Below are 20,351 nucleotides of genomic sequence, written 5' to 3'. Positions count from 1 at the left end.
CTGTCAAGTTTTACAGCCAGAGAGGACAAAATAGTTCAAAATTAAATAATTGAAGTCCTCCATGAGTGATGTCTTAGGGTTTATTCCCTGAGGGGTGGTTTGTGCCATCTAGAGTGAACTTCGGGTAACTGATCATTGAGTGCCAGTTACACAGCTTATTAAATCCAGTCTTTTAAATAAAGGTTAAGTGATTTCCTCAAACTAGACTTAGATTTAAACCAGGGTCTACCTCCAAAGTCTATTATGAAATGCTGAAACACAACTGGAAGACCTATTACTACCGTATTTCCACTGGCTTTGGTTAAAACAGAACAAAATAGCTGTAACATGCTTTAACAATTAGCAGTGATTCCCAAGTCTGCTGTTCTCAATCCTAAAACACATCACCCTTACCTCAGTTTATCCTAGCACACCACGTTTGCTACTTTTCCTCTTGGTGTTTAATAAGAAAAAGATCCAAATTTTCCCTTTTTCAAACATCAATGAGTACTAGCTTAGAATAAAAGTTCTTATTGCTGTTCCTTCAGGGAACAGGGAAACTGCCAACTTGTGTCAGTTCCAACAACTGATGTAAGATCATCTTCTGACCATAGCGAACCTGTAAGGCTTGCTGTTCCCTCCAGCTGAGTTGGGCATAGACTTCCTTATTACTGAGTAAATCTTGGTCAGTTTTTAAGTCTGTGGCATAGGTCTGTAAGGTCAATAGAACACTGTTTCGTAGCAGCTGTCTCCACGATGCTTTGAGCTTGGGAATATTTGTGATCGTCAGGCTGCCCTCTTCCCTTTTATTATCTCCCCCTCCATCCTGGTCTTTAAGCTCTCTGAACTCCTCAGCAGGCATGCACAGTACCTAGAAACAACCACAGAGCCCTTTAATTAGGATGTACTACTTTTGTACTTCCAAAATGATTCAGGAGATTAAACCCATCTTAGCATTTATTAAAAACCCCACATTTCATCTTCTAGCTGTTTTGCTTTAAATACTTAGATTATCAGCATTAAATGGCCATTTTCAGCCCTTTACCTTTAGTGTGGTGATCAGCTCCTCTTCAGTTAGCACCTCCTCCCTCCCTATCACAAAGGCGCCTTCTTCCCCTACCATCTCCAGTTTGCATAGGAAATCCCAGCGCTCATACGCTAGGAGCCTTTCAGCTTCAGTTTTTGTTCCTGTAGATGACATAGCAATGTGAAAGGCTCAGTACACCCAATGGCTCTTTTTTTCTTTAGTCTGCCACCCAGTCTACAAAGTCAACTGCTATTTAGCAAAGCTGTTTAACCTGAGGTGTGGGTATAGACACACCATCAGTGTCAAATATTGAGTTAACAATACACTCACCCTGTAATGCTGCCTCACGAACTGTCACCATCTGAATGTCAGCTGTGTCATCTGTGTTGTCAGGATATGGTTCAACAAAACCGTACATATGAATCAGCTGCCAGTTAGCCATTTGCCCATAAGTGTTGAAAATCTCATGGCCTTTAGGAATGGGCTGAGTGGCTACCATCCGAAGACAATTCTGAGGTGAAAGGGAGAAGCTGGGGCCATGCCTTTCACGGGCCAGCCCCATGAAGATTACTTCCACTTAAGAGCCTTTAGCAGGTGTAGTTCAGCCATGGGACTGATGCTGTTAGCTACCAAAGTTCTACCTTTAGTTCCTGTTAGACCCTGAACTGTGAAACAAAAAAGGGTTAGGCTAACTTTCAAAGGCCAGCTTCATGTTTAAGTGGGTGGATTTCTGCACAGTCCTCTTCAGCACTTAAAAAGTTGCTAGCTTTAAAAATGAAATTTTTGGCCGGGTGTGGTGGCTTACACCTGTAATCCCAGCACTTTGGGAGGCCAAGGTGGGTGGATCACCTGAGGTCAGGAGTTCCAAGACCAGCCTGGCCAACATGGCGAAACGCTGTCACTACTAAAAAATACAAAAATTAGCCGGGCATGGTGGCGGGAGCCTGTAATCCCAGCTACTTGGGAGGTTGAAGCAGGGAGAATTGCTTGAACCCGGGAGGCGGAAGTTGTAGTGAGCTGAGATCACGCCACTGCACTCCAGCCTGGGTGACACAGCGAGACTCCTTCTGGGCGTGGGGTGGGGCGGGGGAATGAAACTTTCGCATATCAAAGTGGGAAAGGAAAATGGAGGCAAGGATTAAGAAATAACCATACTTAACTAATTTTCGATCCTATAAATGTGTCATCTTTTCAGGCAACTTTCCGTATAGAACAGAGCTGGTAAAAACACAGCTTTATACCAGTTCTAGGATCATCTTAGACCTCTGGCCTGTGAATGTCCTCATCCCTACAAAACACGGAGACTATCACTGTTCCAGGCTGCTATCCACAGAGCCACACACAGTCTGGGCTCACTGATGTGATCAGCCAGCAGGGAATGAAGCATGGCTATGCAGACCACCCAATCTCTAGCACTAAATAAATGATGGTAGTATAGTTTATCAGAGGGTTAACCCCAACTTACTTTGAGGACTTTAAAATGTTTTGCATTCAAATGATTCTACAGTAATAAGCACACTAAAAGTACATACAGGAGGAGCTGATTTCACCTACTCATTTTGTAGCATTAGTAAGAGAATGGAGCCTAAGACACAATGGCTTGAATCATGCTTAGTGCACCAATAAGAACTCCACTCACCGCAGAATATTCTAAATTGGCATTGTGATTGGCTAAGTGGTTTAGTATGTCTGCAGCAGGCACCATCACTGGGGAGTTGGGCTCCTTTTCATCCTCCTCCTCTTCCAGTGGTTCCTGAAAGCTGCCATTGACAGAACCTGGCTAAGGTCCTGTCTTGGGTGAGGGATTGGGGGTGGATTTCATTGTTTTTCCCCTTTTGTCCCTCTCTACAGTTCTAAAGAAAAGGGTTCCGTCCTCAGAGGCCCCACCCACTGACCTATAGGCCATCACAAGGGCCACGAGCTGATGGTAGAGTTCTAGGGAGCGAACCCTGAGGCTGAAGAGATCGGGGTGGGCTTCCATGAAGGGCAGCACGATGGAGTGGTACTCGCTGCGGATGTTGGCCAAATCCTTCTCCACGGCCTCAGGTACGCCTGTGCCCTGCAGCAGGCACCGGCGCTCCTCCTCTGGCCTGCAGGGACACCCACACCCAGGTTCCCTTCATCCCTTCACACACTTTACTGGGCAGGACTGGTGCAGGGGCGGGTGGCGGGGAAACTTCCTGCAGCAGGCTACGGTGCAGGCGTTCCCCAACCCCTCCCAAAGTTCTCACCAGAACATCGGGTGCTCCAAGCGGCCCAGCTCGGGCCAGAGCGCAAAGTACGGCCTCCAGCGTGAGGCCGGGGCCTGCAGCTCGTGGAGGAGCGCCAGCAGCAGTGGCACCCAGCCCGACTGGCTCTGCAGCGCGCCTCGCTCTGAGGGAGACACAGGTGTGAGCGCCCCGGCGCGGCCTCGCGGGCCCGCCCCGCCCAGCCCCAGAGCCCTAGCCCGCCGCCGTGCCCACCTCGCTCCAGCAGGCCGCCAATGGAGCAGGTGTGCTGCGACAGAAGCGCGGCCCGCGGTACCACGAACAGCAGCTCTCCGGCCTGCACGCTCTCCCGGGCCACCATGCCGTAGCCGGCCACCGTGCCCTGCCGGCTGACCGCCACCTGAGCCGGAGGAGGGCTGGTCAGGGCAGCCCGCGCCCCGCCGCGGGTCCTCCGCCCGCCGGCTCGCTCGCTCACCTTGGGACTCAGCTCCAGCCCCACCCGCCGGCACCAGTTCAGGAAACCGACCACAGGATCCGGATCGCCGCAGTCCACAGGCCCCGCCACCTGAGATAAGTGCGCGCAGTGACCAGGCCCGGCCCCAGAGAGCCGGCTGGGAACGGCAGGAGACCGCGACGCGCGCGCGCAGAACGGGCTTTGGGTGGAGATGGGGACGAGCGGAGAGGGGCGCGGGACCCGCGGGAGGGAGCGGAGGGGGCGCAGGCGCATGGCCCTGCGGGCGGAGGAGGGGTGAGGCGCGAAGGAGAAGGCTGGACCCCGCACCCGCCACTCACCCGTGGGCGCTTCGTCTGGGTCGCCATGGTCTGAAAGCGCGCCGCCCGGTGGGCCCGTGGAGCGCGCGGCCACTTCCGGCGTCTCTGGCCCCGCCCCGGCGCCAGAACCACGTGGTGCCTGTTTTGGCGTCCACGCTGCAGACCGGCCGGTGTTAGCGCTGGCTGGAATCGTTCCTACTGAAAACATCTTGAGTCCAGGATCTCCAATTGCACTCACGCGGTCAGAGTGCAGAAGGAGCGTCCCGTGCCGCTTGGAGCCTGGTTCTGAGCCAGGTACAACCATGGCCTTTGGTCTGTCCCCGAGGGCTGAGGCTTCTTGCGGTCTGGGTGTAGGAACAAAATACGGTTTCTGGATCGGAAGCCGAGGGTCTGGCGGCCGGCCGGTGGTGAGCGACGCATCTGGGCGGCCAGCGACCTCCTGATCTCGACTCCTTGTTACCGATGGCCATGGAATCGTTTTACTGGTGGTATGCGTTCAGAGCAGTTTTCGTGTGTGTTTCGGAATAGCGTGGCCTAGAGGGCTCCTGGATCCAGAATAGATCCTGTCTGCCCTTATTTGCCAGTACATCCTCGTTTTTTAATCTACTGCATAGCACGTGGTGGGTTTTATTAGCTGACATAGTAAGGACTCAGTATCTACCTATTGGGTAAATAAATGAATAAAACAAATGGTGGTTAAACCTGGGGAAGTAGCATGCTGTTAAGTTTAAGAAAACGAGGCTGTGAATAAATAAACGAGGTTACAGGAATGGGTTTTGAAACCAAGCAACGCCGGAGCTCAACACTCAGTGTTTTTTTTTTTTTTCTCTTTTTTGGGGAGGTGGGGAGACGGAGTCTCGATCTGTCGCCCAGGCTGGAGTGCGTGGTGCAGTCTCGGCTCACTGCAACCTCCACCTCCCGGGTTCAAGCAATTCTGCCTTAGCCTCCCGAGTAGCTGGGACTACAGGACTACAGGCGTAGGCTGCCACGCCCAGCTCATTTTTTGTATTTATTTTTAGTAGGGTCGGGGTTTCACCGCGTTGCCCAGGCTGGTCTCGAACTCCTGAGCTCAGGCAATCCGCCCGCCTCGGCTTCCCAAAGTGCTAGGATTATAGGCGTGAGCCATCGCGCCCGGCCTGGTCTATTATTAAGGCAGATCCTTTTTCCTGAAGCTTAGTCTCCTCACCTGTGAAACTAAGATAATACCTACCCTGTAGGATTAATGTAAGGACTGGTATGTTGACTGAAGAAAAAATATTAAGTTTTTAGATAATTAAAATTAGTTTTATTTAGAAGCCTTACTGAGGACTATAGACTGAGGCCTGTAGCCCAGGAGTAATCTTGTGAGGCTGCTGTAACAGGGTATTTTAGTTTAGGTTATATGTAGTTGAAGATTTAGTATGTGTAAAATCATATCAAAGTTTAGGGATAAGTATATCTGGTTATAGATTGCAGAAGTATAATCATTAACCCTGTCAGACATGATCGTATGTTTAGGAGAAGGCAAAGAACAGGTCATTTATCTTTGAAGGAATGTAGTGACTCAGGCAAGAGATTTGGAGGGCAGGGGTGTTTTGTTTTTAAGGCTTTTTTTTTTTCTGGAAAGCTGTATTTTTTTATTTTGAGACAGAGTCTCACTCTGTCACCCAGGCTGGAGTGCAGTGGCATGATCTCCGCTCACTACCACCTCTGCCTCCCGTGTTCAAGAGATTCTTCTGCTTCAGCCTCCCGAGTAGCTGGGATTACAGGCACGTGCCACCACGCCTGGCTAATTTTTATATTTTTAGTAGAGACAGGGTTTCACCATGTTGCCCAGGCTGGTCTTTAACTGCTGGCCTCAAGTGATCTGCCCGCCTCAGCCTCCCAAAGTGCTGGGATTACAGGCTTGAGCAACCGCGCCTGGCTGAGGAGAGCTGTATTTTGTCACAGAGTCAGGGGTTTAAGCAGAAATTAGCACATAAGGCTTTTAATGTTTGTCACACTCTCCTCTCACTGGTAAAAGAATGTGATATGTACTGGAAATAGAAAGATGGGTGGAGACCATCCTCTCCTAGCACCCTCACCCCAAACCAAGCAGCACCAGCAGCCCCTGCCCAAACATTCTGTCACTCCAAAAGCTTCCCACGATGGGCATGGCATCACCACACTGGAATTCTTAGGTTCTTTATTAGTTTTTCAGCACAGTTAACTCTTTCTACGTTGACTAGAGTTTTGTTTTACATTTTGTCATCTCATGACAGCAGCCACCAGAATACACAGAATTAGGCTCTTTGTGCGGAGAAGAAAATAATAAACATTAACAGTTCACCTTGACCAAAGAGACAGCCTCCGGAGGACCACCACACATGGGAGGACCCAACGTACACACACACACACACATCTATATATATAATGTATAGATATTTATAGATATTTCATCTGGAAACACAGCAAAAAACAAAACAAAAATCCACGATTTGCAGTGCTATCTACAGTAAGAGGGATGAATTCTACCAGCTTTCAACCAGTCACATTCAGTATTCAGAAGCAGCACATGAGGGGGTAGAACTCGGCACAAACTAACACATCACCAGGCTAGTCATGGCTTAAGATTACAGAAGGGGGGTGATGTGTATAGAGGAAATACGCATATAGGTGTCCTCTCAGCCTCAGAACACCTGCCACAACCCTCCCCCTCCACAGCCCTTCATGTTTTCATTGCTCTCTCCCCTCTCTGTTTTGAGGTTTGTGACCATTGATTTAGGGTCTGAGACAAATGGCTCTGGTTTCTGGGCCGCAAGATGCTATAGGGTAAGGTGGGTGGATGGAAAGCATACAACACAGTCCTGGGCTTCAGGGGACAGCAGGGGGCTGGGGTGTGGGGGAAGCCTTTCTCCTCTACCTGGCTCTTGTTCGTGTCCAGAATCATCAGCCTCCAGTAAGCCCCAGCCCAGGGGGCTATGGGGTATGGGACTGTAGAAGTCTCGCTGCCTTGGGCCAGTTGACTGAATAAACTCTCTCTTCCTTAGTGATGCTTCCAGGACATGCTGGCACAGCCTGGCCAGAGCTCTGCCTGAAACACCACACTGCTACTGATGGCATTGCCCTCTGGGGAACCTGGGGGCAAAAAAGGGGTCTCCAGGAACTCAGCTACCCCTGCCTCTGGCCACCTGCGGGCTCCCAAAGGCAGACACCACGATGTTCTCAGGGCATACACGCCACACATGGGCTCTCTCTTCCTTCTCCCTCACCCCCAGTCAGGTCACTGTGGGGACAGACGACCAGGCAACTTCTGCCTCCGGGAGGCCTTGGCTCAGAAATGGGAGAGGGCCAGGAGGTGGCAGAGTGTGGGCTGGAAGGGACGGTCTGTGGGGTTCCTGCCCTCACGGTTCTCCATGTTCTGTCTTCCTTGGGCAGAGAAACCCCGACGCCCCTGCCTGCCTGGCCCTACAGCACCAGCTGGGCCCAGAGAGCACCAGGAAAGTGGCTGCCTGGTCCGAGCGCCCCCTTGTGGCTATTGTCCAGATGATTGTCACATGTGCTATGAGACAGAAACGGGTGTGCTTGGTGGAGAGTGGGGGAAGGGGTCTCCCAGGGCTCCCACTCCAGTGCCTGAGCTGGCCCTGCACCCCTGTGGGCCCAGTAACCACCCTCTCGAAGCCTCTCCCATCTGCAAACCTGCCTGCCCAAGGGCTCACCCAGGAATGGCCTGGATCCTTAGAGAATCTCCCTCCCTATGGCCCTGCCCTCCTGTGCCTGGGCCACAGGGAGTGAGATGAGAGGGGTCAAGTCAGCCAAGTTACCACGGAGAGTGAGATGGGGTGGGGAGGAGTGAGCCCCTCAAAACACCTGGAGACTGTTCCGCTGAAGGATCTAAGATAGATCCCCTCATTTTTTTCAAACAGAACCCCATTTCCTCCCCTTTGCCCTCACAAAAATAAACTAAAGGGAACATGAGCCGGCGCAAGGATGGCGGTGGGGCCTCGACGTGGGCGGACAGGTGGGCGTCGTCAGCGGGATCGAGGGCTTCAACAGGACACCTCCATGGTGTGGTTGATCTGGCCCAGCCCCTCGCTGCTCTCCGAGTGGGTGCAGGCCTGTGGGCGGCTGCCATCCACCGAGCTGGCACTGGTGAGGGATGCAGTGCGGGAGCGTGCCAGGCGGGTCATGCTGGCTGAGGGCACTGTGGACAGAGACAGGGTGGGCCTGAGGACTGGCGGGCAGGGCCAGGCGCCTCTGGTGGGAAAAGTAGGCTGCAAGCAAAGCGGCTAGCAAACCGTTTCTCAAAGGCACAAAGGGCCCCTCCCGAGCCAGGAGGCTGGCGACAGCTGTCGGACCGGGGGCATGCAGGGCCAGCGACAGTGAGTGGGCCTAGGGGGCTGTGGCCAGCAGGGCCCTCTCAAGCAGCTGACCAGGCAGCCCTGAGCAGCTGGTGCAGGGAGGTGCTGGGTTTCCAGCCGTGCCTCCCTTGAGGATGCCGGTGGAGAAGTAGGACTGCTTCTGTAAAGGAGGACACGGAGCAGTGGTCACCCTCAATTCAGACTCTGCCCTTGTTCGGAGTTTCACAAGCAAGACTTGCGGGCAGCAAACTCTACCCTCCTGAACGCTCCTGGCCACCTCTGGCTCAGGCAGGGCCAGACCTGGGCTCTACCTCTAAGGAGGGTCTGTTTCCAATCCCCAGAGCTCTGGAAGCTACGAGGCTCATGACAACCTAGAAGCAAGACTGCTCTGCAGCCCAGCCAACCTAGAGGCCAAGTCTGCAGAAACACAAGAATCTGTGGGCTTTCTGAGTGGAACAGGACACAAGAAGGTTCCAAACCACAGCAAGATGCGGCCTGGCTGCAGCAGGAGCGGGGGAGGGGGAGGCTAGGTGTCCATGCATCAGGGGAAGGGCTGTGGGGCTACCTGCTCCTCCACTCAGCCTTCGGTCCTTCAAGTACGCAACTAAGAGAGAAGACAGAGCCAGACAGGGGGCGGGGTGGGGGAGACACAACACAGTGAACAGCGTGGTCCACTGAGGCCAGGGCATTGAGATGAGCCGGAGAGATGGGACAAAGGACAGGCACAGAGAGGCTGGGGGCAGGGTCAGAGGCTCTGGAAGCCCACCCAGCAGTGGTCCCCAGAAGGATCTCTGACCCAAGGAAGCCCTGACAGCCGGTGGGGTGCTTATCCCCTCACCATTCTGCTGGGCCTCAGTCTCCTGTGTACAGAACTGGGGAGACCTGCCCCTCTGTGCCTCTCCCAGCTCGGGGCTGCCTGGTGGTTTCTCCCCAGGACCCTGAGAACGCATCTCAGCGCCTGACAAGCTTCCTCCATTCACCTCACAAATGCTTGCTGTGCCCTGATCCCAGCCTCTGCGCTCCTGCAGAGCCCCCCTGCGGGCCCCAGGGCTCGCCCTGCTCCAGAGAGCACTGTATTCCTGGGTGTCCTCCCCAGCCTTCCCACAGGCCGCCCCCTGTTTGCCCTGGAGATACCAGCTCCAGAGGCTAAAGTCTGGAGGGCAATAAAAAACAAACTGAGAAGAGGAAGTTTGCCACCTGGCAGTGGGGAGCTGGAAACAGGTATGTCTTAGAGGGAAGGGGAAGTCGAGGAGACACCCAAGGGGTGTGTGTGTCTGTGTGTGTGTACCTGGTTCTACCCCAGACCCAGATTTTCAGATCTGCCAACTCAGGTTCAGCTGCTTTCAGCTCTCTGAATGCCCAGGCGGCCCCAATTGCCTTCCCTGGCCCCAGGCTCCAAGCCCACTCCTATGACGCCCTGGGTGCAGCCACCAGTTGTTTCAAAAGGCCTTCTCAGGTGCCGTAGGCCCAACTCTGACCCCAAGCCCTGGGGCAGATGAGGGGAGTGTGCCTCACCCCCAGACAGGCTTCCCTGGCAGGACGTGGCCCTTGGACCTGGACCCTCAGCACAGAGAGAAGGGTCCCTTCCCCCAGTATGCCCATCACTGCCATCAGAACAGTGTGCCAAGTCCTCCCTAAGGGCAAAGGGGAGCTGGGCACAGCGTGGGATGCGCAACTTGCAACTCAGGTGGCATCTGTGGGGCCCAGCATCCGGGGCCCAGGTCACACAAAACTATGCCTGTGGGCTCCCCAGTACCCCCTGACACCACGTGCCAGCCCTGCAAACAGGACCCCCCACCCCAGCACTGACTGCCCACTGGTCTCTAGGTGTGGTGGGGTGGAAATGTACTCACTGTAGCCCATGCCTTGCAGGAAGTATTTGAAGGCTTCAGTCAGCTTCCCTGGCTGCGGAGGGCAGGACAAGCACATGCTTTCATTGGCTGCCTAGGATTAGCGGGGAGGGTAGAGGCTTCCCCCACCCCATAGATGGAAGGGCAGGAGGGCCAAAAGTCTCACCTGTGTGACCTGGGGCAGCCCTCCGGAGTCTGCCATCTGCAAGGGAGAGAGTGGGGTGACTTGAGCAGGGCCCTCACTCCAGGACAAGCTCCCACCTGGCTGGGACCCCAGGCAAGCCCCTCCCTGAGGTTGGGCCCATGCTAGGGAAGCTGGCCTAGGGCTGGGGAAGAAAGCCTCACCTTCAGGAAGGTCGTGGTGGTCGGGTCCAGTTTGGAGTTGCACTCCACCTGGGGACAAGGAGCCAGCTTCAGCAACAGCCCCGGCCCCTCCCCACCCCTGTGGCTAAGGCAGGTTTGATGCCCCAAGCTGGGGAGGAGAGGGGGTGCAGGGAGGCAGAGGGAGACCCAGCACCTGTGACAGGCTGCTTCTCCCAGGGCTCCCCACGTTCTTGGAGACCAGTTTAGCAGCGCCCCTGAAGGTACTGGGACCCTTGGAGCCCACTCACAACTGCTAGGAGTGGGAGTCAGGCAAAGGCTGGGCTGCCGTGGTGGGACTGGCCTGGGAAAAAGTCCTGGGGCCCTCAGCAGTGAGGTGAGGGGTGCCGAGGGTCTGAAAGAGACCGGGTGGAGAGGGCTGGCACAGCCCACCACCGCACTCTTCCAGGACCTCCCGGTGGGCATGGGAAAGCCTGGTATTTCCACGGCGCATGGGGCTGCTCGGGCACTTCCGGACCCTGCAGCTTCCCAGCAGCTCTGTGCTGATGGGGCCTCACAGCCCCAGGCCACCTGCTCCCAGAGTTCCAGCAGGAGGGGTGACACGTGGTCCCCAAACGTAACAGGTGCAGGTGATGGGGAAAGGGAGACTGTGCCGCTGTATGCATTAATGATTTATAATGACTCAATCACATTTCAGAAAAAAGAGAGATCGTAGGCCCTGGGCCTGAGGTGGGTAGGGACCAAGTTGGGGCTGTGCTGCTGGGGAGGGAAGAGGGGACCTTCTGATGGCCCGGCCCTGGCCCCAGCCCTCCCCATTTCCAGGCCTCCCCCGCCAGAAGGATGGGGGCTATGCCAGATGTGAGGCTTGGCAAGACTGGGGAAGTGGACGAGAAGCCCACCATCCACTGCCAGCCCTGGAGGCTCCCCTGGGCTGGGTCAAGAATTGCCCCTGCTGGACAGAGGCCATGAGCCCCTCACCCCTACCTCACACCCCCAGTGAGCCCACAGCCCCTCACTCACCACCCCGTCCTCAGCAGGTGCATTATCCCCGACCACCAGCATCACGGGGCAGCTGCAGATACAGAGGAAAAGGGCTGTCTGGCTGGGTCACGGGGGCAAAGGCTGGGGCAGGCCAGAGGGCCAGGAGGCACTCACCGGAGCGTCTTGGCATTGAGCACTGTTCCAGGCCGGTTAATGTCCAGGTCTCTGCGGCTGTGGGGGAGGGGGAGGGGAGGGGCAGAGGTGGGCACCCCAGGACAGGATGAGGGGCATCCCAAGCCCAACACTGCCAACTGGTAAAGCAGGGAGGCATGGACCTGCTCTGCATAAATGAACTGGAGGCCCCCTATGCACGGCTTTTTGGACTCCCCAGCACATACCAGGTGGGCTCTCAAATTTTGCTATCCCCCTCAGAGCCAGGGGTACCGCCACCTGTGCTGTGGGAGGTTCTGCTACTGGTCTGTCTCCTGGACCATATGGGATGGCAGGCCCTGGGTCTCTTTATTCTCTATTGTTTTCCTAGCACCATGCATACAGCAGGTGCTTAGTATTTGTAGAAGAATGAGAAGGAGGGCAGGTGAGTGAGGGGGCCTGGCCACCTCCCTGCAGGGCAGGGCAGCCCCTAAAGGGGGCTCCAAGGAGCATAGCTTGCAAACCACAGGCTCATCCGACCTCGTCCCCATTTTGCAGACGTCAATATCAAGGCTGGGTTACTGCAGTCAGGGATGTCACCAACACCCCCAACACTCCCACGCAGGAAGCCCCCAGGGGAGGAGGAAAAGTGGAAGAACCCAAGGCCCGGAGTCTGAAGACCTGTTCCCCTCTGCCCCTCACAGGGTGTGACCTTGTGCAGGAAATGACCTCCTCTGAAGCCCAATATGGTGCCCATCTACAAACCAGGGCAAGGGTGTTGCCTGCCTGCCTCCCTCAGGGGGCAGTGTGCAAGGGCCCCCACTGGGGTGTGCTGGGTCCCAGGGCTGCTGACCCCACCCGCACCTGTTGTACATGTTCCAGAAGAGCTGCAGGTTGGCCTGGTTCACCACGTTCCCAATCTGCTGCCGGTAGCTCTGCACCAACTCTGTGTTGTTCACTAGCTCCTCCTAGGCCCAGGGGGATAGATGGGGGCGTGCAGAAGAGCAGACAGACAGAGGGACGCAGGCTCAGAGGGGGCCGGCAGATGTCACTGCCAGAGTGGCCCTTGCCCCACTCAGCAGGCAGGGGAGAGAGAGTGTGGGCAAGTAGGAGGTGGGGCCTTGGGAGGGGATGTCTGTCTTTCAGATGCCTCAGCATCATGGAGATGCAATCTGGAGTGAGCCACGTCAGATGCCAAGTACACCCGCCTGCCTCCTGCCAAGCCGGGAGGGGCAAATCCCAGAGTGCCCCAGATCCGCAGAAGGCCCCGCCCCCTTACCTGGCTGAAGAGGTGGGAGAGCACCGTGTCAGGTAAAGTGCTAGTTAGGCCGGAGAGCTGCAGGGAGCAGGGCGCCAGCGTGAGTGCCACCCCTCACCCCACCCTAGGTACACCCACCCCATCCCTGGTCACCACACACACCTTGGTGGCAGCCCAGTCTATCCAGCCTTTGCCGTTGGGGTCGATGTTCACCAGCACCAGCCCCTCCACCAGGTCAGGGAAGATGAGCTGCAGTAAGAGGGGAAACAGGGCTGGGCGAGGCCAGGATGGGTGCAGACGGTGGAAATGCTCTGTGAAGTCTTCAAGGTGCCGCTGATCAGCCGCCTGGCTGCAGCTGGGTCCGTGCGCGCATACCCATGTCCAGATGCCCTGCCTGTCCTCCTCTCACCCAACCCTTCACAGTTCTTGGATTTATTTAGAATCTCTATCATTGTTTCCACCCCTCCACATACACACACACACATGCTCTTTCAACAGAATCAGCTCTTAATATATTTTTGAAGATGGTGCTATTGCAAAATTGAGTATTAAACATCTTAAAATCTTAAGCATGTTGTTTTTTTGCTTTTATAGAAAATGAAGCCCTGGCCAGGCGCCATGGCTCATGCCTGTAATCCCGGCACTTTGGGAGGCGAAGGTGGGTTGATCACCTGAGGTCAGGCATTCGAGACCAACCTGGTCAATATGGTGAAACCCTGTCTCCACTAAAATACAAAAATTAGCCAGGCGTGGTGGCATGCGCCTGTAGTCCCAGCTACTCAGGAGGCTGAGGCAGAATTACTTGAACCAGGGAGGTGGAGGTTGCAGTGAGCCGAGATTGTGCCACTGCACTCCAGCCTGGGCAACAGAGCGAGACTCCATCTCAAAAAAAAAAAAAAAAAAAAAGAAAGAAAGAAAATGAAGCCCTCATGATATAAATTAAGAAAAAAATCAATCTTTTAAAGCCTATTTTGCCTTAGGCATTGCAAAAGAGGGATTTTCTCTTCAACTGTTAGACCATGTTTAAAGAAAAACAGCATAGCCACATCAAGCTTGTCTAGGGTGGCAGGGAATGGCCTCCAGTTAACAAAATGATTAAGTGCTGACATTGCAACTGGATTGAAAATTCTTGGTCATTTCTTTTGAAGTAGGAAATGTCTTAGATCCTGAAAAATTAAGTTTTTTTTTTTTTTTTTTGGCTTGTTTTTAGAGATGAAAAGCTTGTGAATTTCTATCCAATAATGATGTTTTTGAAATGTGCTTCTTTAAACCTCCCAACCACAATAAAATTTTTTGCTGAAAAAATTATTCATGTTGAAATACCATGGCAATTAGTGAAGGACGATCCTTATTTAGTGGCTAGAGCAGCAGTTAGTTGTATAGTTTGTTGCTACTAGAAATTCTGGCTTTGGATAATAGTTTAAGCAAGTTATAGTTTGTAGTCTCTCGAGAAAACCATATGGAGAAAGGAACCTCTTTTTAAAAAAAGTTAATTTCCCTGGAGGAAAAAAGAAAAAAGAGGTTTTCTACATAAAGAAGAGGTGGGAGGAGGAGAAGCAAGAGCAGAGACAGTTCCTCAAGGCTGAAGGGTTCCCCGGTCCCCACCACAGGGAGATCCCTGGCTTGCCCGGGTGTTTGGGGTAATGGGGGCATGGGGACACTCACTGCAAACTTGGCCAGCACATAGGCTCCGGCACCCACTCCAATGCCAATCACGTACTTGAACCTGGTACAGAACAGGCTGGTCACTCTAGGGCTAGGGGTGCCATTTCCCATACATGTCACCCAGAGCAGGCCCTGCCCACAGCCTGAAGCCCTCAGCTGAAGCCGGGTGGCTCTGCAGTCGGGGTAGGCACCCCTGGGCCCTAGCACTCACCCGAAATGCTGCACCACGCTAGGGAGCATGGCAGCCAGCTGCTCCATGGAGGGGAACTGGTACCTGCAGGCACAGCAGGAGGTCAGGGCCCAGGTGTGGCCTGGGGTGCAGAGCTGGAGACAGGCGGAGGGGGCTCCGGGTACCTACCCCTGAGGAAACTGCGACGCCCCCACCTGTTGTCCAGGAGCATCCACGTGACACACCACAAAGTGCTTGGTGATCTCCTGCATGTCCTCGAAGTTGAAGAAGGTGTTGAAGCATAGTTTGTCTGCAAAGACACACCTCCACTATGGCTGAGCAGAGGGGCCGGGGGACTGGAAGGGAGGCCAGGCCCCCAGAGGGCTCACAAGGCAGAAGTGTCAGCCTCAGGTCCATCGGGGAAATGGAGGCCCAGAGGGCGAAGGCAACAGAGCTAAGTGCGAGTGGGATTGACAGGGCCCTGTGGGGAGGGCGCGGGCCTCACTGCTGATGGGAGGCAGAGGAGGGCTGACTGAGGCTGGGCTGCACTTACGGTTGAGGCCCACATCGTGGTAGGTGAGGATGGCTGGGCGGTTCCCCTTGGGGGAGCCCCGGATCACCACGTGCAGAAGGCCGTAGGGCGTCTCGATGTCGTGTTCCTGGAGGGGAGAGACCGCGCTGGACACCGGGCAGCCCCGCTCCTGGCTCCTCTGGGGAATGAGGTGGTGCAGCCTGGTGCCTGTCAGGCATGTGGTAGAACCCCTACTTGGGGCATCCTGTTCTCATCACCCCAAGAAGCCCCCAGAGAGGACTGAATGGATGGAACACCCCTTCTCAGGCCTGTTCAGCACAGAGACGACATGAACTGGTCTGCGTGGGGAAGTTCTGGACCTCTCTGCAAACCAACCAGCAGTTTGTGCCGCCACTGTCCTCAGCCCTTGAGGGTCCAAGGAGGCTGTTTTTCTCCATCTTGCAGCAGCCCCTCCTGGACAGCTCTGCCTCCCCAGCCCAAGCCCCTCTCTCACTCAGAAATCTCAGGCGCTTCCTGCTGCTGCAGGGGAACGGCCTCAGTGGTCCTGCCTGGAATCCTCAGTAAACACCCCATGCCAGCCAAGCCTAGCCCCGGCCCCCACACTGCCCCTGGTTCCCACTCTAAGGCTCTTGCACATGCGGTTGCTTCCACCTTGAACGCCCTTCTCTGTGAGCCCAGCATCCCCAAGGGCTCCCTTCAGGCAGGCCCGGTCAGACCCCCGTCCCCATCTCCTCTAGAGGCCTTCTGCAGAGCCTCCTCTGGGATCCTGAGTTCACAACTTTGGTTTTGCTGCTCAAGGTCATTACTTCCTCAGGAAGACCTGGCTCGACCCCTTACTTGTGCATCTGAGCATGTCACGTTACTTCTCTGCTGTGCCTCAGCATCTCCATCCAGAACCACCTCATAGGCACTTTGTGAGAACTAGACAAGCCAACATCTGTGGAGCATTTAGCACTTGGAGAAAGTCCCGGAAAAGGGGCTATTATGCTAGGGCATCCCTGGGCCTTGGGGGGATGCCCTCCTCATTGGTCCCTTTGCAAACTGGGCATTCTTAGACACTTGGATGGGCAACCTTCAAGAGGGGCCGTCTGAGCTGAATAAACAGATCCTCTCTGCATCATCGTGAGCCCTGGGAACCATGTGAGTGGCCCAGTGAGTTGGAGATAAGGCTGGGGTCAAGGACATGAAAGAAACATCAAGTGACTGAGCACCTACTGTGTGCCAGGCTTCCTGCACGTTACCCAAGAGACAGGAACCCTAGTGTTTTGCAGATGAGGATACTTTGGTTTAGAAAGAACCTGAGTTGCTGCCTCCGAATGGGAAAGGAGATTTAGACAGCGGGAGACAGCTGCTCAGGGGCTGGCATTAGTGGGTCTGGTCTCAGAGGACAACTGTCCAGGCCTATGTCTCCAGTATGGAGTGACAAGCTGGCACCAACCTGCTGGCCAAAGGCTCTACCCTGGGGGCCACGTTTTGGCTTACAGGCCCTGTTTATTTCCCTGTCGTCCTCCAGGAGGGCCCTGGTAATGAGCCTTAGGGTGAGCCATGTGGCTCAGGGGATGAGGAGGCCACACCAGGGCTGAGAGGGGACAGGCCACACAGTCCCTCCCATCCCAGGCCTGTCCTTTCTCCGGGCCCATCAAATCCAGGAACACTTCCCAGTCACTGACCACTGACCCACACTTTTCTCATTTACTTCCCACATAGACCCAAGCCATAGAGGAGGAAATTGAGGCTGGGAAAGAGGAATGACTTGCCCAAGGTCAATCCCAGAGTAGGGAGGGTGGCCCTGCCAGGTGCCAGTCTCAGGGGCCAGGACGGTGCACTGAAGGTTGCATGTTCACAGGAGATCAGGTTCCACGCGAGGGAGCTCCTGACCAGGCAGCCCCTTCACAGCACCCTGTGAGCTCTCTCAGCTTTGGAGGGTGGGACTGCAGAACAGCTGCAATGCGCCTCCGGCTGCATAAAGGACAGTTATCCTCCCGGGTTCAGACGTCAAGAGCCCAGGGCGGTGTCTTCCAAACCCAGATCCGCAGCCTGCGGGTCAACGTGAGGGCTGCGAGGGGTGTCTGCCCTCCGCTGCTGAGCAGGTTCCGACTGTCTCTTCCCACCCCTGGTGTGGCCGCCCCGTCCCCATCCCTCTGAGGTGACGTGGTCAGACCCTACTAGGGCTCATCTCCCAGGATGGGAAGTGCTGGGGCTGGGGCTGGGCCTGGGCGTCGCCGGGCTGCCTGTCCTACAAAGCCCAGTGACCTTCGCTGAACCCTGCTGCCCACCTCCCTAACGCCTTCTCTGACCCTCTGCGGGGAGCTCAGGACTCAGTTCAGCCCAATCGAAGCCAAGCATCCCCGTCCCTTGGAGCACTGCGCAAGGGCAGCGCCCCAAGGGCCACAGTGCGGTGCACTCTGAGGCCCCCAACCCTCAGGGCCCAGCACTCCCATTGGCTCTGGGTGACGTCAGAGCCGGCCCCGCCTCCAGGTGGGCGCAGGCGGGAAGCACTGCGGCAGCAGGGAAGGGGGCTGTGGCGGCTCCTCTCGGCCTGTTCGTCTCCCCTCGCCTGTGACCTTGAGCACTGCAGGGGACGGGGGGTGCTTTGAGCCGGGCTTTCCGCCGGTGTGGGAGTTGGTGGTGGTGCTGCTGTGGTTCGGCCTGTCAGCCGCATCAATAATTCAGGGGACAGGGTCTGCATGGGCGGGCAGGTGCTGACGTCGTCGCCTCGGGGTGTGCGGGGTGACCTATGGTCTGCGGAACCGGCAGGGCAGGCGTGTGGGGCCCGGGGGTGGGGGTGAGTCTGCCCCTGCCTCTCCCTCCTGAGGAAGAAAGGAGCCGGGGTACCTGATGCCCCGGCGAGAGGAGGTGCCCTGGGTTCCACCTGGGGTCCCCTAGCCCTGCCAGCTTCACGGGTCCAGCGTTGCCTTCCCCCACCTACAAAATAAGGCACGCAGGCAACCCCTCCTCGTTCCTCCCCAGCAGGGACCCCTGCCTGAGGCTATCATTCCTGTGTGGCCCAGACCTCCTTGCCTCTGCCCGGCTGGCGCAGCAGAGCCCTGGGAACTGTGAGGCAACTCCTAAGGAAAAGGCTGCCCGTCCTTCCCATCACACTGGCACAGCCATCCAAACAAGCTAGACGGCCGCCCACTCGGACGGCAGCCCCTGCACGCACACTGGGTACACAGCCTCGGGGGCTGACCAAAAACCCCCCCGCCCCCTGGCCTGATGGCCCCAGGCACCACCAAGGCAGACACCATCCAAGCGCACACCAGAGGGCACACGGTCAGTGGGACGTGCAGGCACTGGCGCCCGGGTCCACACGGCAATGCAGCCAAATCAGACTGTGCCTTCCGTGTTCCATTTCCTGCAGATATGTCACCCACCCCCCACCCACCCACTCCCCCTAGCCCCTGCTATGGGCTCTGACTAGCAGCTGCCCCCAGCCACTCCTGCAAACAGGATCACCAGGGAGCCTGGAGCCCTCTGGCCGTGTCTCAGGGACCCCAGGGTGAGGCTATTGAAGGCAGGGCTGCCACCAGATGTGGGCTGAGGGGGGCACTTCCTCCCTACAGTGGGTCATAAGGATGCACCATCCTCCCGGCCCACCTCACTGCCCGTAGCGCTCTCACTCACCCCATCCCAGCACTCCGGCATCTTGCCGAGGGAGGGAACCCGCCTCTACCAGGAAGGACAAACAAAGGCCTGAGTCACTCGGGTCCAGAGGGCGGGGACAGCTTGAGTGGGAGATGGTCGGCTCTGAGATGGGGCACAGCTCCTGGGCCATTTATACAGGGATCCTGGCCCAGCCTAGCTGGCCCCTCCTCCCCGCAGGGTTTCCGAGCAGCCACTCGCTTGCCCGGAGCCCCGGCTCCCAGATTGGCTGCTGGGAGACAAGCCTGGCTCCAATTGGCTTCTGAAGTCCTCCTTGCCCCAGCCCTGTCACTGCTCCTCCCACCCCAGCCACATATCATCCTTGATGGTCCCCAGCCCCTGCATCCGCCCCCAGCACACAGGCACACGCCAAGAGCTGCAGCTCATATAGGATCCTCCAAACACAGGAGCCGAGGTCACACGTACCAACTCACCCATGTCAGGTACACACAGGGTCCTCACGGACATGCACAGCTCACCAATGCGGGGCAGGGCAGGGTGCATGGGCACTGCCCAGACAGCTACAGCCCTTGACCCACACCTTGGGGAGTATAGAGGGCCCGAGAGGGCCCCAAGCACAGGATCTTGGGGACCAGATCCCCAGGCCCAGCCTCCCCATCAGGAAGGTTGCATCGCTTAACCTTGAGGAGGCCTGGGGAGCTGCTGCTTTCTGGGGCAACTTGGGTTATCACCCTGCTTCAGAGAGCTGCTCCTCCACCCACCAGGGTTTTCTCCCACCTTGCCCACGCAGATGCAGGATCTTCCCCACACACTGAAAGTGGAGTTTGGGGGCCAGGGGCCCTGGGCAGATAGCAGGGCCAAGGGTATGGTCAGGCACACACCAGCTCTGTCCTCCCCACCCTCACCCTGCTGACAGGGGCTCCAGGCCACCAGGGAGATGAAGCGGGGCTAGGAGGCAGCTTCTTGACATTGACATGCCCACCTCCTGTAGACCCACCAGGCCCTCGTTCCCAGAGGCAACCAGTTTGGGGCTTGGCTCTCGGGTCTCTGGGGAGCAGAACACTAGGGCTATCTCAGGCTCCGTGCCCTATCCTCCTGGGAAGCAAGGATCTGGGTGGTGAGCTCACCCGAGGTCTGCAGGTGGAGTGAGCAGAGGAGAATAAAGACCAAGAAGTGCACGGGAGGAGAGGAAATAGGCCAGGGAGAGGAGCAGAGGAGGGGGCCTAAGGCTGGGAGAGCAGGAGCCACAGAGAGAAGGGGGATGCTGCGTGCCCGTGCTCCCAAATATAGTCCATGAGGATTATATGTATTATCGTTGCAACTCCCTGTGCAGTAGGCACTGCTGTTTCTTCCATTTACATATGGAGGTTCAGAGAGGTTGACTGACTTGCCCAAGGTCACACAGCAAAGAAGTGGCAGACCTGTGAGTGGCATCAGGGTTTGGCTGGCAAGACCTGACCCTGCCTTGTCTGGCCACTGTAACTGCACAACCACCAGAAAACGGCCAACAATTTGGAGA

At 56.1% G+C, this 20,351-nt stretch overlaps 2 protein-coding genes across 31 annotated transcripts in view; both read right to left on the bottom strand.

The window, feature by feature from the left end:
* Positions 1–66: 66 nt before the first annotated feature.
* LOC105491502 (SET domain containing 6, protein lysine methyltransferase) lies at positions 67–5,991 on the bottom strand. 13 transcript variants are annotated; one of them, XM_011757990.3, is made up of 9 exons: positions 4,006–4,142; positions 3,689–3,778; positions 3,469–3,613; positions 3,238–3,379; positions 2,902–3,096; positions 2,646–2,766; positions 1,337–1,517; positions 1,025–1,167; positions 67–850 (listed from the first exon to the last, which is right to left on the bottom strand). In XM_011757990.3, the coding sequence occupies exons 1-9, from the start codon at positions 4,030–4,032 to the stop codon at positions 524–526; spliced, it is 1,371 nt and encodes a 456-aa protein (XP_011756292.2). In that variant the 5' UTR covers positions 4,033–4,142; the 3' UTR covers positions 67–523. The 13 variants fall into 13 exon arrangements, 7 of the variants coding, with proteins under 7 accessions (XP_011756292.2, XP_024651716.2, XP_011756290.2 ...); XM_024795948.2 differs by having other exon boundaries at positions 3,689–4,885; XM_011757988.3 differs by having other exon boundaries at positions 3,469–3,778; positions 4,006–4,143.
* A 140-nt stretch (positions 5,992–6,131) lies between these two features.
* The window catches only part of LOC105491505 (NDRG family member 4), a 49,406-nt gene continuing 35,186 nt past the window's right edge, over positions 6,132–20,351 (bottom strand). For 4 of the 18 annotated variants that reach the window (XM_071084674.1, XM_071084677.1, XM_011758003.2 and 1 more), the window contains 14 exons: positions 15,251–15,356; positions 14,887–15,007; positions 14,740–14,802; positions 14,529–14,589; positions 13,026–13,112; positions 12,885–12,941; positions 12,470–12,573; positions 11,630–11,686; positions 11,495–11,546; positions 10,499–10,546; positions 10,320–10,355; positions 10,157–10,208; positions 8,869–8,907; positions 6,132–8,146 (listed from right to left, as the gene is read on the bottom strand). In XM_071084674.1, coding sequence (XP_070940775.1) covers positions 7,992–8,146; positions 8,869–8,907; positions 10,157–10,208; positions 10,320–10,355; positions 10,499–10,546; positions 11,495–11,546; positions 11,630–11,686; positions 12,470–12,573; positions 12,885–12,941; positions 13,026–13,112; positions 14,529–14,589; positions 14,740–14,802; positions 14,887–15,007; positions 15,251–15,356 — 1,038 coding nt within the window. In that variant the 3' untranslated portion in view covers positions 6,132–7,991. Of the gene's footprint in view, positions 8,147–8,868; positions 8,908–10,156; positions 10,209–10,319; positions 10,356–10,498; positions 10,547–11,494; positions 11,547–11,629; positions 11,687–12,469; positions 12,574–12,884; positions 12,942–13,025; positions 13,113–14,528; positions 14,590–14,739; positions 14,803–14,886; positions 15,008–15,250; positions 15,357–18,064; positions 18,155–18,853; positions 19,024–20,351 lie in introns of those variants that run through there. The other 14 variants (XM_071084676.1, XM_011758005.2, XM_011758001.2 and 11 more) reach the window with 7 other exon arrangements.

This window comes from Macaca nemestrina, chromosome 18 (assembly GCF_043159975.1).
Source record: "Macaca nemestrina isolate mMacNem1 chromosome 18, mMacNem.hap1, whole genome shotgun sequence".
In the NCBI taxonomy this organism is placed as follows: Eukaryota; Metazoa; Chordata; class Mammalia; order Primates; family Cercopithecidae; genus Macaca; species Macaca nemestrina.
Note: the sequence above shows the minus strand (reverse complement) of the source record. Positions and strands in the feature narration are given on the sequence as shown.

What these genes read in the sequence shown, in the direction of transcription:
- LOC105491502 (XM_024795948.2), bottom strand. Translation starts at nt 4,288, where the DNA reads ATGGTTGTACCTGGCTCAGAACCAGGCTCCAAGCGGCACGGGACGCTC. An exon ending in TTGGAGCACCCGATGTTCTG is followed by an intron (nt 3,097 to 3,237) that starts GTGAGAACTTTG and finishes GTGTCCCTGCAG; the next exon opens with GCCAGAGGAGGAGCGCCGGT. An exon ending in TCGTGAGGCAGCATTACAGG is followed by an intron (nt 1,168 to 1,336) that starts GTGAGTGTATTG and finishes TGTCATCTACAG; the next exon opens with GAACAAAAACTGAAGCTGAA.